The sequence below is a fragment of the Hesperophylax consimilis genome, chromosome 25, assembly GCF_061612785.1.
Source record: "Hesperophylax consimilis isolate HC1 chromosome 25, BYU_Hcon_1.0, whole genome shotgun sequence".
NCBI lineage: Eukaryota > Metazoa > Arthropoda > Insecta > Trichoptera > Limnephilidae > Hesperophylax > Hesperophylax consimilis.
Window position 1 is genome coordinate 27,433,408 of NC_142860.1, and position 15,882 is coordinate 27,449,289.

At 35.8% G+C, this 15,882-nt stretch overlaps 1 protein-coding gene across 1 annotated transcript in view; it reads left to right on the forward strand.

The window, feature by feature from the left end:
• Window positions 1–5,902: 5,902 nt before the first annotated feature.
• The window catches only part of LOC149411756 (zwei Ig domain protein zig-8-like), a 63,004-nt gene continuing 53,024 nt past the window's right edge, over window positions 5,903–15,882 (forward strand). The window contains exons 1-2 of the mRNA XM_089646729.1: window positions 5,903–5,990; window positions 13,402–13,595. Coding sequence (XP_089502855.1) covers window positions 5,903–5,990; window positions 13,402–13,595 — 282 coding nt within the window. The remainder of the gene's footprint in view (window positions 5,991–13,401; window positions 13,596–15,882) is intronic.

The window sequence follows — 15,882 nt, forward strand, 5'->3', positions numbered from 1 at the left end:
AAATATAAATGAAGCACGAAACAGACTCTGGGTTCGATTGCATTTGAGACAGTTATCTGTTTATTTTTCTGTGTCTTGTTCTGTTTCATGTTTATTATAGATTTATTAGTATTATCTTCTTCAATGATTTATTTTATTATTTAATTACGCCTTGAAGACTTTTATAATTAAGTTCTTCATGAGTACAATAGTACAAGTGTATATAGAACATAATAAAATAAACTGAGTATGAACTTAAACATTAAAGAATTAAAAATCATTCCACATGTTTATTAAAAGTTTCAATAAATTAGTACTATTTTTTTACATCCACACAGGAGGTTCAATAGCAACATTGAGTATGTAATAATGTTGAAGGTAGTGTGGAGGGGAAGAAGATAGAGAAAAGGAAGGTGGAAAAGTACTTGGCTATTTAGATCTGGTTACCAAAAATGGTTGAAAGCATTTCAAGCAACATTTCAATTCTGAACGGTTGTCTATCAGGGTGATACTGATAGTATCTTCCAGTCTGGAATATGGTGCAAATATACTAACGTGTCAGGACCCATGCTACGTGGACGGTATTTTTAAGTAAAGGGTGTGGTTATCGTGGTGTATAAATGAAAGATTTCTCCAACTCAGGTATAGCGTTTATTGATTAGTTGAAAGCTGATTTACAATTAAAATATTTCACGTTTATTTATGCACAAATACTATGGAATGCTCGCGAAACTGGGTCGTAGTACAATAGGTAGGTGCAGCCGACGATAGTAAATACTGAATACTAATAATATGCTCGCTGCGTCGGGCTTATTTATATTGTTCGGTCGGTGGCAACAGCAGGTAGTTAAATGGCAACTAAATCGAGACCACTCGCTCGGTCTGGCCCTTTCCCGAAGTTTCGACGGCGTGGTAATTATGCCTAGGCCGTAGACTCGAACCTTCTGGCGAGTTCTCGTAATGTGTAAGACCGACTTGCGATATTATTGTCGTCGTTAGACAAGTAGGTGCTTGTAGTACGTAGATTACTTTGTTTACGATGCGATTTGGACTGCAGGTACATAATTGGGGAGTAGGTACTAAGTAGGTCGAGCGGTTTATTATTAATTAGTTAATCTAGATTTTTCTCGACGCTACAAGGGATTTCTAGGAAGGAAGAAGTATAAGGGTTAAGTAGGAATCTGGAAATCAGAGTGTCCAGGAGTGACCATCCATTAAGGCGGGTCACGATTGTATGGGGGAAAAAAAACTTGTTTTGGTTTGTCTGTTAGTGATAAAAGGGTGTTAAATGAAGATGTAAAATCACGTAATTTTTTAAATAATATTTGGATATCATCTTCTTCCTCCGGATTGAGTTTGAAATTTCACAAAATAGAGAAAAACCCACCCTTGTTAAATCTCTAAAAAATATTAGATAAACAATTAAAAATCAACTTTTTTTCAATAAAACACAAATTGAAGAGAATATTCTGACTTATTTATTAAAAAAATATATGATTATAATTAACATTATCTCAAGACAGTGTATTCAAATACCAGCAAAATCCTTCTTACTCTCAAATTTCGGCATTATTTTGCGAGACTCAATCTTTGCCTTAATAAGACCTTCTCTTGCAGGCTTCGTACATAAAGTAGTCGAGGCTTCAGTAACAGTCTTTACAGCTCTTTCAACTGCTTGAGTATGACATGGCAGACGCAGAAGAGGCAATTTACCTTCTCCCCCCTGTGCTACAAATAATTGAAGATCTTCATCCAAAATATTCTGCAGTATTGGGGGTTCGGTTACATTTTGCTGCCAATTAATAAGGTCGTAGTAATATGATGCATCGAGGTTTATGTTTGAAAGTTGGAACAGCCTTGTTTTACTTAGTTTCTTACTGCGTGCTTTTAGAACACGACGCGCAGCTAATTCCCGGATATGCTTATGAGGGTCAGTTAACATTGCAAGTAGTAAATTTTCGGGGTGTGCGAAGTAACTGTTTCTTTCTATGACTGGATCAATTATAGTTTTTAGTTCAGGGGATAAGTATCTAGACGCTGAAATTAGCTGCCATAGGTGACGTGCTCCATCTTTACAGGTGGGATGAGTTTTAATACTGAACCAAGTCGGAGCATAAACTTTAACAACGCACGTTGCTAAAATAATAAAATTCTCTGTAGGAGCTTCCGTTGCAACATAAAGACGAAGAATTTGGTTTGCACGCGTAAGCCATCTGGCATGAGACATTTTTCCAGCAGATTTGTGGCCTAAATCTTCAGGTAATTCCCCCACCGTAACTGCAGATACGATTTTATACAAATATAACTGATCTGTACTTAGGTCTTTAGTTAATAATTCAGGCAACTCTCCGTCAATTTTCTGAAAATGAACAATAGGCTTTTTTTCACAGTTTTCTAAAGCTAGTCCTATTGTCCCTGAATATGTTTGAGGTCCAGTTGTCTTACCGTCAAGATGTGTGAACAAATGACGAAATGGTAACTCGTTCATGTGAAGCAAGCAAATTATCCATTGCAATGGTTTATCCAAACGTTTTTCAAGCAAACGTATTATACCTCCATGTTTTCCAACGTTCACGTTCGTTCCGTCACATCCAATAGCCATTAATGGTTCAAATGGTATTTCTTCCTTTAAAAAATAATCGACAATTGTTCTTTCTATAACTTTCGACGTGCCAGAGTTTGGTGCAATATAACCCAAATATATTGAGTCTGGCTCTTTTATCATTGAAATATGCTCTTCAATGATTAGTTCTCTGTAATGCATCCCCCCTTTTTCCCTGATAATTAATGTTTTATCTTTCCGGCCATCAAAATATAATGCGGGTATTTGTAAAACTATGTGTTGTGTCTTAATATTTTCCCTTGTTTTTTTTCGTTCTAGTTTACCTTTGTCAATAACTGGAATATTAGACTTGATGTCATACAGAACTGCTGAGGCAATGGCTGCCGCTGCTCTATCCGAAACTCCATATCTATCACAAGTTTTTGACAGTGTAGAATAATCAATAGTGACCGCAGCCTGCTTCTGAGGCATTTGAGATACAACATTTGGTTTGAAAACATCATTGCAATCGGATTCATTTGATGCAGAAGACGTGGAAATATCGATTAGAGAGGTAGTTTGCTTACCTGTGCTTTCCTTTTTAGACGTACGCAAGGATTTTTGCTTCAGAAGTTTTCTTTTCAACGCAGTTTTCATTCGTTTTGTTGTAGCGGTATCCACATTTCCTATTATCATTTTTCGTGTAGTACGTTGGTCACTAATGAAACTTTGTTCATTTACAGGTATTTTTTTATCTTTAGGACAGTCACATTTACCGAAATTTTTGCATTTGCAAGACGAAATATCAAACAGCACTTTACTTCTGCGACGGAATTCCTCCATTTTTTTCTCCGGTATTTTAGGATGTGACTTAAGAAGGGTTTTGCATTTAAAATGATATGACCTCAACATGCGTGCTACTCGCGAGTGTGTAACGATGGGAATAGAAGCCTTTCTCCATATTTCTTCAATTCGTGCTGTCACAGTACACTCTATTTGCTGAAATTTGGGTTCTAGTTTGGTCTCTTCATTTAATTTTATTTGATGCCTGGTCCACTCAAAAAACTTCATAACATCACAATAAGTTGGTAAAACATTGTCTTTAACGTCGCAAATTTCACCAAATATGGGACTTTTTAACGCATTCCGAGTACGTTCCATTGCAAAAACTTGTGCAACGCGACCTACCGCTTAAAGAACCGTAGCGATACTGACTCCAAACTCCGACGTCGGTTGCGCAGAGTCGCTGCGCCTAGTGCAATCGGTGCTTCCCCCGCCCTCACCTCGAGCCACTAATAATCAAAACTCGGATTTTTTGTAAATGAATTCGTAAATACGTACCATATTTCCCATAGAATATTACAAAAAATAAAGTATAAAGGATTCGTAGTAACTTTTATACACACTAGAAAATACCTCTAAAAAAGAAAATTTTCAAAACTTTGAAGTGAATCCGGAGGAAGAAGATCGTATCAGAAATTTAAAAAATTTTAAACACGTCGGTTTGAACCCATTTGGCACCCTTTTATCGCTAACAGAATCTAAAATTATAATTTTTTTTAAATGACCCACCTTACCATCCATCCCTCCTACTGATAGTGTCTGGCTGAAGGGGTCAAAGGGTCTCCCTCAACCAGCCTTTCTCGATCAAAAACAGACGCATCCGATAACAAGACTTAGGTAAAACCTCACTTCGCGAACCCAAGGACCCCTGCTAAGTAATCAAAAGTAGCAAACTACTTGGAGTGACCTATGGCCAGGTGTTGGTTAGCTAACGAATGTTTCCTGTAGTGGTGGCTTCCCAAATTGATAATTTTTTTTATAGTGAATACCTCACAAGAGTCCCAACTGCTCCCGTCTGGAGCCAGTGAGACTATGGCATCCCCAATTGGGGGATGTTGTGAGGCTGAAGGTAAGTGGGGAAGGGAAAGAGGAAGGTGGGGAAGTACCTGGCTATTCAGATCTAGTCACTAAACACGGCTAAAGCCATTTGGAGCAACGTTTCAATTCTGAATGGTGGTCTTACACCAGGGCGATACTGGTAGTATCTTCCACTCTGTTTTTGTTTTTCTAATTGTTTGATTGATAAAAATAATCGTCTAATAAGTTTTTAGACAACTGGGCGTCTTGCATATTGCATAGACTCTGTATTGATAGTTTCTTTATGTGTTGATTCCTATCCAGATTTTAGTACATATTTTATTTGTCTGTTTCTGATGGATTCCTATCCACAGTATGGAACATATTTTATTTGTTTGTTTGTGATCGATTCCTATCCAGATTATGAAACATATTTTATTTGTTTGTATGTGATAGATTCCTACCCAGATTATGGAAGATATTTTATTTGTTTGTTTCTGATCGATTCCCTTCCAGATAATGGAACATATTTTATTTGTTTGTTAGTGATCGATACGTATCCAAATTACGGAACGTATTTTATTTGTTTGTTTGTGATCGATTCCTATCCAGATTATGAAACTTATTTTATTTATTATTTTTCGGAATAACTTATTGAGTAAAACCTCAAATTATAATATTTAAATACTGAAGACAATATTAGTGATTTTTTCAATAAAGATAGTTGCCAATAAAAATGTGCGGTGAAAAAATGAAGACAACGTTGGTAGTTCTTATTCGAAGTATGATACAGTTAAAAGTGACCGAATAGGATAGGGTCCCATTAGCGCAGTTGGTAGAGCATTGTCCCGGAAAGACAAGGGTCCTGGGTTCGAGTCCCAGATGTGACCGTTTCCTTTTCTGATTTTTCTGTTTCAGATTTTCGTTTGAAAAAATCACTAATATTGTCTTCAGTATTTAAATTTTACTTATTTTATTTGTTTGTTTGTGATAGATTCCTACCCAGATTATGGAAGATATTTTATTTGTTTGTTTCTGATCGATTCCCATCCAGATAATGGAACATATTTTATTTGTTTGTTAGTGATCGATACGTATCCAAATTACGAAACGTATTTTATTTGTTTGTTTGTGGTCGATTCCTAGCCCGATAATAAATGAGCATATTAAATGCATTTTAATAAATCTGAATTCATTTGATATTTACCCACCAAAAATCGAGACTTCACTGTAATTTAACAAAATATCAAATTTGAACAGATTTATTCGGGCGGCGAATGGAGCTATTAATATTTTTACGAAGTTAATTGGCAATAATTTCCAATTAACTCCAACAATGTTCAGATAATGATTTTAAAGGTGTAAACATAATTTATTTTTTATTTTTTTACATTAGCACCATTAAGAAGGCCCTTAAGAATATAATTTCTCTCAGGGCCTATGTCATCTTTAGAGATTCTGTGTGGATGGTTTTTTTAAGGACAGAAGGAATAAGAAGTTCTGGGAAGGAAGGTTTCAGGTATGGATAGGAATCTGAGGGTCAGTGTCTCCAGGAGTGACGGACGTATGAATTCATACGTCGCCAGAATAAAAGAGTCCTGCTGCAGAGGTAAAAAAGAACTCCTTCAAACAGTTTTTCTAACTTTGCTTTCAAAATAAACTGCTCTGAACTTTTAAAATGTCTATCAAAACTTTTTTAATTGGTTTGACTGAGGATTAAACCCTCCTCCCCAGGGACTAACTCAAATGAGTGAACTGCGCTATCAATTAAACCAATCCTAAATGGATAAAAGCAAGATTTAATTCGTATATTAAGTGCTGTAATTTTTAATGAAGTCATCTAATTTCAGATAAATGCATGTGTGCGCATATGCGGACGTAAATACCACCAAAATTTGACAGAATGCATCGTCATCCATAGTGAATCTTTCTGCCCAGTTTCAGAAGTGGGTTAGGTACCACTTCAAAATTCCATTTCCTTAATTTTTTTATTTTTTTTATTTATTTATTTATTACACGCCCTAGTGGGCTTTTATTTAAAAAAAGCATTTTTTATTAGAGTAAATACTTAAAAATTAATACAATAAAGAAGAATGTAAACATAATGGCAAAAATGAATCCTCACGCATATAATTGAATTTAAAAGATTCAACAAAACAAAATAGTAGAAGCGGAGAAGTTATATGGGTACATAGGTTTATTTGTGTCTAGAAGAATAAAAGTGATAGAAATTTTGAATCTGAAATTGCTTACGAATAACAGCTACACACGAAAATGGACTGTAAATAATTTGAACGAAAATAAATCAATTGGTGTTTGCTGGAAACGGGTGATATTTAGGGTATGTGTAGGAATGAACAATGTATAAAAAGAAGGAAAACGGGAAGACCAATCACTTATCACTGTAGTTCTGCGAAGGAGAAAACAACACAATCACAATATAGTGAGTTCCACCGCGAAACCTACTTTAGTACTTAAAGCGATATAATGCTCTTCCAAGATAGTCAACTTCCTTATTTTTACATTCCAACGAGATTATTTAAATACTCGAAAAAACATCAATAACTAGTTTCCAACGTAGCCTCAATCCTTCTTTAGTTTTCTAAACTAAACGACCATCTTAATAAAAATAGTTACGGGATTATGTAGACAACACTGAACTAAAAGCAAATCCATAGATGTAAATGTATCAAAATAATAAAAAATTATCTAACTAACTAACTAACTTATTTTTTCTTCAAAACAAATGCACTCAAATTTGCACTATTTTTTAGCCATTTTTCTAAATTTTAAATACTTTCCAGCAAGGTGGTGGTTAGGGGGAAGTAGGAACTAGATATATGACATCCCGGTAGGAACTAGGCATATTTTCATTTGGAAACAGAACGTATTAATTTATTCATTGAATCAAATATATATATTTAAAAACCACCTTTTAGTCAAAACAATTCTTAACATGGTAAAAAACTATTGTAAAGAAAAAATATATTTCAAATTACTTTAGAACTTTGAAGTATTCAGATTTGTGCTTGATGTTTGAGGTAGTTTCTTTGCGTGGGTAGAAATACATTGGTCACCATTGTTACCATTGTTACCATTTTGTACGTTTGATAGACGATTTTGTGAAATTGATTTGAAAATGATTTTTTGATGAAAAACATGTATGGGTGGTGGGTTTCTTTAAAGAATTTCGTCTAGACAGTTAGTAGTTGTTCAGAGATGGAAGAACTTTTGATAAAGAAAATTTCTTTTTGATTTGAGTGATATTAATCGTAAGTATTTAATAAAATGTATATGTGTTGTTAGATACGTGTCAGTGTTTTATTCAGTAGTAAATTCTGTTTCCTTCCAGTTTAGAATCAGTTCATTTCCCATGTGTCGATACAGATTTAGAAATTAATTCTTCTCTGTAAATTGACTTAGCTTCATTGCGCTTCCCGCTACACTCCCGAGATGGATTAGGTGATAAATTGTGTCCGGTCCCCCCTTTCGAGAATACAGTATCTGTACAGACATTCTTGATTGTCTCGTACAATAAGTATATCTGTATATTATAATTTTTTTAATGATAAACCAATGTTTATAAAACAAGGTTTTTTATGTATGGCACAAAAGATAATAAATGATTTAAAGCAATAATTAGTCGCCTGTATTTTTTTTTTTTTTTATTGTCGGAGGCGGTTTACTTACGTTCCCCGCGAGCACTTAGGCCATAGGCCCATTGTACTATCTCCCATTTTACCTCATTTCCTTGCCAGTAACCCGGTCCCTTTTATGAAGTTCACCAGGGCTGTCATTGGATATGTGGCGATGTCTTCTGGTTCCACACTGTGTCTTCCCAGGTATCTGAGCCTTATTCCCAGCAGAGCGGGACATTGGCACCATAGGTGAATTGGAGTCTCTTCCTCCTCTTCACATTTCCTACAGATGTTGGTGTTTTTCACTCCGAACAGTTGCATGTGTCTCCTGAGATGGCAGTGTCTCGTTAATAGTAATACTTTCGCCCCTTTCCTTGCTAGTTCGTCAGCCCGCTCGTTGCCCTCAATACCTTTATGTCCTGGTACCCAGAGCAGGGTTACTTTATTGATGGTCGCCAGTTCTATAAGGATAGTCCTGCATTCCATCACCAGTCCGGAGTCGCATCGGTTACTTTCCAGTGCCATTAAGGCCGCCTGGCTATCCGAACATATATTTATGTTCTTATTTCTGTACCCGAAGTACTAGTACATTTTGAATTATTTGGCGGGTTGGAAATAAGCCGACGTGGCTCAGTGGTTCAGAGCGTTCAATTCCCATTTAATATATGTATATATTAAATTATTATAAATTACTATAGGACCAAATTCACTGAAAATTTCAAAGTTTGTTTTTATTAGTATCAGGAGTGTTTAGAGTTGTTTGAATAGTACAAGAAGTAGGGAACGCCCGAGAAATACAAATTCGACAATGTGGTATACAGTAGTATATGGTGGAAGTCTGGGATGTCCGAGGAAGACATTGCACGATCAAGTGAATCAAAAAGTTATAAAAAAAAAAACATTTCAATTTATCTCCATTAAAAATAGACCAAATTTTCAAGTACACTAGAATTCCCAACCTCAAAACTTTACACTAAGCCATACAAAACCCCGAGCAACCCCGGGTAAACAGCTAGTCATTTATAAAGCACATCTGGTAGACGGTCAAAATAGAAAGAGAGCGACGAGCACCCTTACCGGCCTTTTATACCTCTGTTCGCGTCGTAAGAGATATACGTTCACTAATATTCCATGGTCTCCGACTCTTGACTTTTGTGCTAGAGTGGAAATATTGAAAAATGCTACGCTATTTGGTATTTTTGTACGAATTATACACGGAGAAAACTTACTGATATAAATTATTGCTAATTTATTAAGAATTTCTTTAAATAATTCGTTATCCGGTTAAAAACGGCGCTTAACGAATGAATTGATAGGTTTTCGGTAAAAATAAAATAAAAGAGGAATTTGCTGTCTCGACGTCGGAACACGTGTTCATAATATCAGATTATTTTCGCATTTCGTTATTATATATTATCAACGAATGATGCAGGTTCAAGAACACGTGTTTCGATATATCAGGAATCCACTAAAAGCTTACCCGGAAACTAAAACACTAACACTAAAATGAAAGTTATTTAATTCATGGGGTCATTGGTCAAAACTACCAACTTTTGTTTCTCGATAATTGATCGCGTCTTAGATGAATTAATTAAGTCTTTCGGTTCTGAGAGCTAATTAAGTTCACCGTCGTTCATTAATAACGCAGCTGTTTTGCATAACGAACGAAATTATCCAAAAATTTGCGCATATTGATAGCTCATCAGACTCCTTAGAGGCCGCGCAAGCAGCGGCTTTTGTCTACCGATTATCCTTATCACATTCTGACCGTGCTCACAAATATCGCTAGCTGACCATAGATGATTTGTCAATATCGTATAAATTAAAATTCAAATTCAAAAAAATATTTATTGCAAAAAAATACAGAGTACAAACGGTATAGCTTATAGGTTTCATCCTATTTCTTCCAGCTGTGATGTTTTGAATATCCACATAAATAAACGATAAATAATAAACGAACGTGCTCTAAAAATTTTTTGTCTAGACTAGCGACATGGGATAGATTACAGGCCTTAAATAAACACATTCCCACAGGAAGGGATAAAATACGGGCAGTCAGTTCTTGAACGTGGATACGTTGACAGCTCCGAGAAATCAATACAAATCAGAAGTGTTGTGTGAGATTACAGTTAATTAGTGAATTCAGATGGTGTTAGAAAGCTTTGTTGGTTTTTGAATTAAAGTGAAATATTATTGAACCGGTGTTTGTGTGAAGTAAAAGTGGTTCGACTCAGTGAGAATACAATTAATAATAATGATAATAATAATAATTGGATAATTTGTAGAGCGCCGTTTTGTGAAAAATCACCCCAGGGGCGCTAAGGGTTGGGCGATCACGATTATAATATAAAATGTGTTAAATTAAACGTGATTTCGTAAATGTGTAGTTCAAACTAAATTACTTGTCTTAAAAACATGAAAATAATAATAATAATGATTGCGTTTTAAAACAGAGTGAACGTATATAAAGGCAGCAAGTTTTTAATCGGTCTAGGGAGGAATTGATTTGGCGAGATCTATCCACGGAGACCGAAAACCAGAGGATCAAACAAATTATAAACTCGGGTTCGAATCCCAACAGAGATTAGGGAGGTACAATTGTATTTGCAGAATTATTTAATTACCCTTTTATAGGCGTAGGGAGGAGAACAACCTTGAAAAAGTTGCAAGGATTTCGCTGAAATGAGGAAAGAAGCCGATAGGGAGGAGATCGAAAATTAAAGTGATTTAGCTATATAGTGTAACCAGGTAAGCTTTACGCTGAGAATGAGAGATGACTAACTGGGTGAGTTTTTTTATATTATTTATTAAATTTCAGAGGACCCTTTTAAAAGACGGATACAACCGAGGGATACCACACATACATAGATAACTAGGTTTCTAAACCGAGAAACAAAAAAAACCAACACAACGTTCGGTGAAGCCTTTTTATACTAAACCGTCACGTGAAATGAGTACGTTCAAGGTCGTACGTCACGTAGACAAACTAGGATATACACACTTGAAGGGGTGTGTAATAAGGAGAGGGACAAAGGCTTGAAAGACGGAAGGGAGGACATTCCTACCCCGGATATATACATAACCAAAGCCTTATGGAAAAGTTACCTATGGGACTTAAGGAAAATTTATCGTAGAAAGAAGAGAAGGAAAAGTTTGAAGTAGAAAGGGTAGATCATTACACAGCTAACCCAACAAATACACATTATATTACATAACCCAACAATTACATGTTAACAAATGAATGTAAATAATAAATAAAAAACAGTGGTATTTAATTTATGTAAGGTATTCGTGGTATAGTGACATTCGTTTAAAAGAAATGTTTTAGTGATGATTTAAATTTAAGTATGTCGGTTATTTGTTTGATGCTACGTGGAAGGTTGTATAGATAAATTTCGATATAAGGTTTTATCGATTTACCGTACTAGATATCCAACACTCCACCGAACGGACTGCTTACTCACACCTTCATTTATTCCAGTACTTATTTCCTTTCATCTTGCTATCTTTACATAGTACATAGTTGTTCTTTTCTGTACCAGGGTTCTTAAATTTCCTTTAAAGTATCTCAAAAGTCCATCTCCTCCACAATCAATGTTTCTAGAGGAAATAAATATCTTCCTTTATGATAATAATCCCTCAAAGGCTTTGCGGGATTAATAGGAGTTTTCAGTAATTGAAAGAAGAACTCTAAGTCGAAGGATTAGGATTTTAAAAGCAGCCACAATCTGCCATCCCAACTTATTATTATGTAAAAATCAAATCAATAAAGTTAAGTCCCGTAATAATAAATTACGAAACACAGTTAAGACTCCCTAGATTGAACATAAATAAATTATTTGCATATTTTAAGAGAGAAAGAAGGGAGTGTAAGGATATATGATGCAGATGAGAATGGTGGAAGTTGGGCATACCCAGGCATGACGAGAGTCAGAATTCAGAATAATATACGTATACCTACATACACTTCAAGTGGCCATTTTTTAGAGCCCGTTTCTGGGCGCGTTACAACTGTCTATCAAATTGTACATGACAAGATGACAGTTCTTGTCCTCTTCTGTTGATTACAATTTGTTCAAAAATTAAAACAAAAATCGGCATTTAACCATAGAGATACATTACATCAATGCAGCCAAAAAACAAAACGGCGCTAGTGGCAATTTGATGACAATCAGTTGAAAATTACAAAGTAAAGTAAATGAGACGATATATGATTGTGAATAAAGCAAGGAGTGTGTTCCAAGATAAAGTGCATAACGATTTATCCTCTCTGCTTACCCCTGCGGTAAACGATGAGATGTTTAGTTAGTTAGTTACTAAACAAATTTAAACCAAATGAATCAAGTATTCATGTCCGACTATGACGTAATCATTTAACAGAATAGTATGTGCTAACAGATAAAAATCCGAAGCCGTGTTTTTTTTTTAAACTTCAATGGTTGTTTTTGAAAATAACAGATGGCGCCACTACCGTTTATAATCGTCAACTGTACAGCAGACATTAGCATAATAAAATCAGGTTATGTAATGTATGTTAATGAAGGAAGGTGTGTTTGTCAATACAGAGTTAGGTGGTGGTTTAACCTTAACAGTGATGGTATACTGTGGTGATTTATTTTTGGGATATAATGCCGTGTTTACTCTCTTTAGCCAACCTTCGTCTTTAGCCAACGTTTCGGACAGGGATACAATGATTTTTAATAAAATCTGCTGGCAATAACCAAATAATTGAAAATCAGCGGTGACACACGTCTCCGTTGTTACGACGCATTTCACCGCTGATTTTCAATTATGTGGTTATTATTTATCAGCACGCGCTTTAATAGATTAATTGACGATTTATTTTATGAATAAAATGATTTTCACCCAATTATATTTGTCAGTCAGTTCCAGGTGTCGTATATATTTTATTGCAACTTTTTGTCATTTCAAATAAAGTGAAATGTCACCTTCTCAAAGACAATTATTTTATTCACACTTTCTGCAGCAGGTGAGTAAAATTGACAGCTCGTAGAAGGATCCACGCTACACGGAGAAAAATGAGTATTGATGATTTATTAACATTCCGTTAAAACGGGATTGCAGGCCGTTTCCTAATAAATGTTTACATCATTGGTTATATATCGAAACACTTGCGTTGCAATTGCGTTTGTCCTGATAATACACATTGAAGAAATGCGAAAACATTTTAATTCGTGTTTTACTGCAATTTTAACAGGAAACCTATCATTTCATTTGTTATGGGTCTGCAGTCCCGTTTTTCACCGTAATATGAATAATTTGAAGAGATTCTGAATAAATTAGCAATATTTTATGTGAGTTTTCTCCGAGTATATTCAGAATTAATTTGAAAAATTGAACATTTTATTTAATTTGTTTCAGTAGTGAGTCCATCTCCCGGCGAGTCCCACTACTCGCTCGAGCCCCCGGGACCCGCCAGCCTGTGGGGCCCGGGGCCCCGCTGGGAGGGGGCTCCGCCACACTTCACGGCGCGCCAGGGGCCCCCAAACGTCACTGCGCAGGTGGGGGATCATGTCAAACTTCATTGCGGGGTGGAAGATCTCGGAGACAAGACGGTACGCACATTAGAACATTATCATTTAATTGAGCTTAAATTTATTCCTGCATAATTTCTTACATTTTTGTGCCGCCCCTGGAACCATTTATTATATAAACCAGCACCTTTGGCATATATTTTTTAACATACCAAGGATGCCCGGGTTTATGGGGTGAGGTTTTGCCATGTCTTGACGGCAGATGTGTCTGCCTACCAGCTGCATGGCGGGTCGGACCGGGAGATGCCGATCGAGGAAGACCTTCTTACCTCTCCAGCGGACTTTCTTGACCCATTACTTTGCATCGATTCCGTAAAATTACTAGTCGTCCCTAATATTTTTAAACAGAGACATAATACACCGTTGCTGTTTCAGAGTGCCAAAATTTTACCTGTTAAGGCTATACTATGGCAAAAAATCATAATTCAGTATATATTTACCCCGCAGCATAAAGAAAAATTAGAACATAAATACAGTACTAGATTCACGCGCAATGACGGGTTAATAGTTCCGAAATTTAATAATAAATACGGACAGAGAACGTTTGAATACAACATACCGAAGATATTTAATTTATTACCTGACACTATAAAGCAATGTAAATCTATGAATAAGGTTAAATATATGGTGAAAAATTGGCTATCGGAAAAAAAAATATTTATTTTAATATGTATGAAATATTGTATGAAAAAATTGTTAATTCTGTAGATGTAAGATGTAAATTATAACTTTAAAAAATGTATTTGAAACTAACTTTAAGCACCTGTTGACAAGCCAATTCAATCGGCTTAGCAGGACTTGTTTTTGATATTATGTATTAACTATTTATTCAATAAAAAAAAAATAAAAAAAAAGTGGGAGGGATGGATTCATATGTTTGTCGGCTACCGGACAACTCGGTTAAGTCATGAAAAGTGATGAAACAATAGGTTAAAACGTAGACTAGTTTTTTTTCTTCACTCTTAATGACTTTATATAACTTTACTGGGGGGGTTTTGTCATTGTGTTGAGTTATTATGGAACCATGTTCGTCACTCCTCAACACACTACGTCTGTCACTTTCATTGATTCCTACCTACCCTTTCCTTAAATCCTTATCTTTTCCTTAAAAAATATTTAAGATAATGCTAAAAAATCCTACAAATGAGTTTTCATATATGTGATTTTTTTATTGGAATACCGCACTAGATTCTTAACTGTCTGAATGCAGTAGTTCTGTGGCATCCTCATTGCGATATGATGGTGAAGATAGTAAGGAAGAGAAGGAGTTAGGTAAGATGAAGGTTCTGAAATGCCCCGCAATTCATATCTAGTCATAATGCAAAACTTTTATAACAATAGCACTACTCGCGCTTCCTACTTCGTTGACCAACTTTCGTATAGCATTCCAGTGTCCTTTCAAATGTCATGTGTAGATTCGGTACAGGTGTATTTTTATGTATCTGACATTAATCCACTTAGGACCACTATTTTAGTATAATAAAGTACCTGTATGTTCAAAGTAAACTCATTTATGAGATGTGGGAAAGAAATAAATGCACTCGAGATTTGAAAACTTCAAATTAGTCAAAAATGTTCTTGCAAACAAAACTAGGTAAAAATGTGTTAGCAGATTAAAATAAATGATAGAAAAGGAAATGTTTGTCTTGTTAGACAAACGTGATAAAAAACCGTTATATAAATTAATCTGTTGTATGACCGGGTGCTCTCAAAATCTCTCGTATTAAATAAAAGTCCGGTTCAACAAAATACTTGGACTTTTAATGTGATTTTTTTTTTTAAGTTGGAGGCGGTTTACTTACGTTCCCCGCGAGCACTTAGGCCATAGGCCCATTGTATTATCTCCCATTTTACCTCATTCCCTTGCCAGTAACCCGGTCCCTTTTATGAAGTTCACCAGGGCTGTCATTGGATACGTGGCGATGTCTTCTGGTTCCACACTGTGTCTTCCCAGGTATCTGAGCCTTATTCCCAGCATAGTGGGACATTGGCACCATAGGTGAATAGGAGTCTCTTCCTCCTCTTCACATTTCCTACAGATGTTGGTGTTTTCCACTCCCAACAGTTGCATGTGTCTCCTGAGATGGCAGTGTCCCGTTAATAGTCCTAGTTTCTGTCCATATCGAGTAGTTGCCTGGTTCGGTTAGGGTCCGGTCCGTTTATGAGTACCTACTTTAGATTGTCTCATTCCGGGTGCCTTCTTCCATTCCTTCCAGTGTTGGGATTTGACCCACCTCTTGATATGTAGTTTGGTGTGGCAAGCTGCTACTCCTACGGCCGGCTCGGATCCCGCAAGTGGTGATTTTGC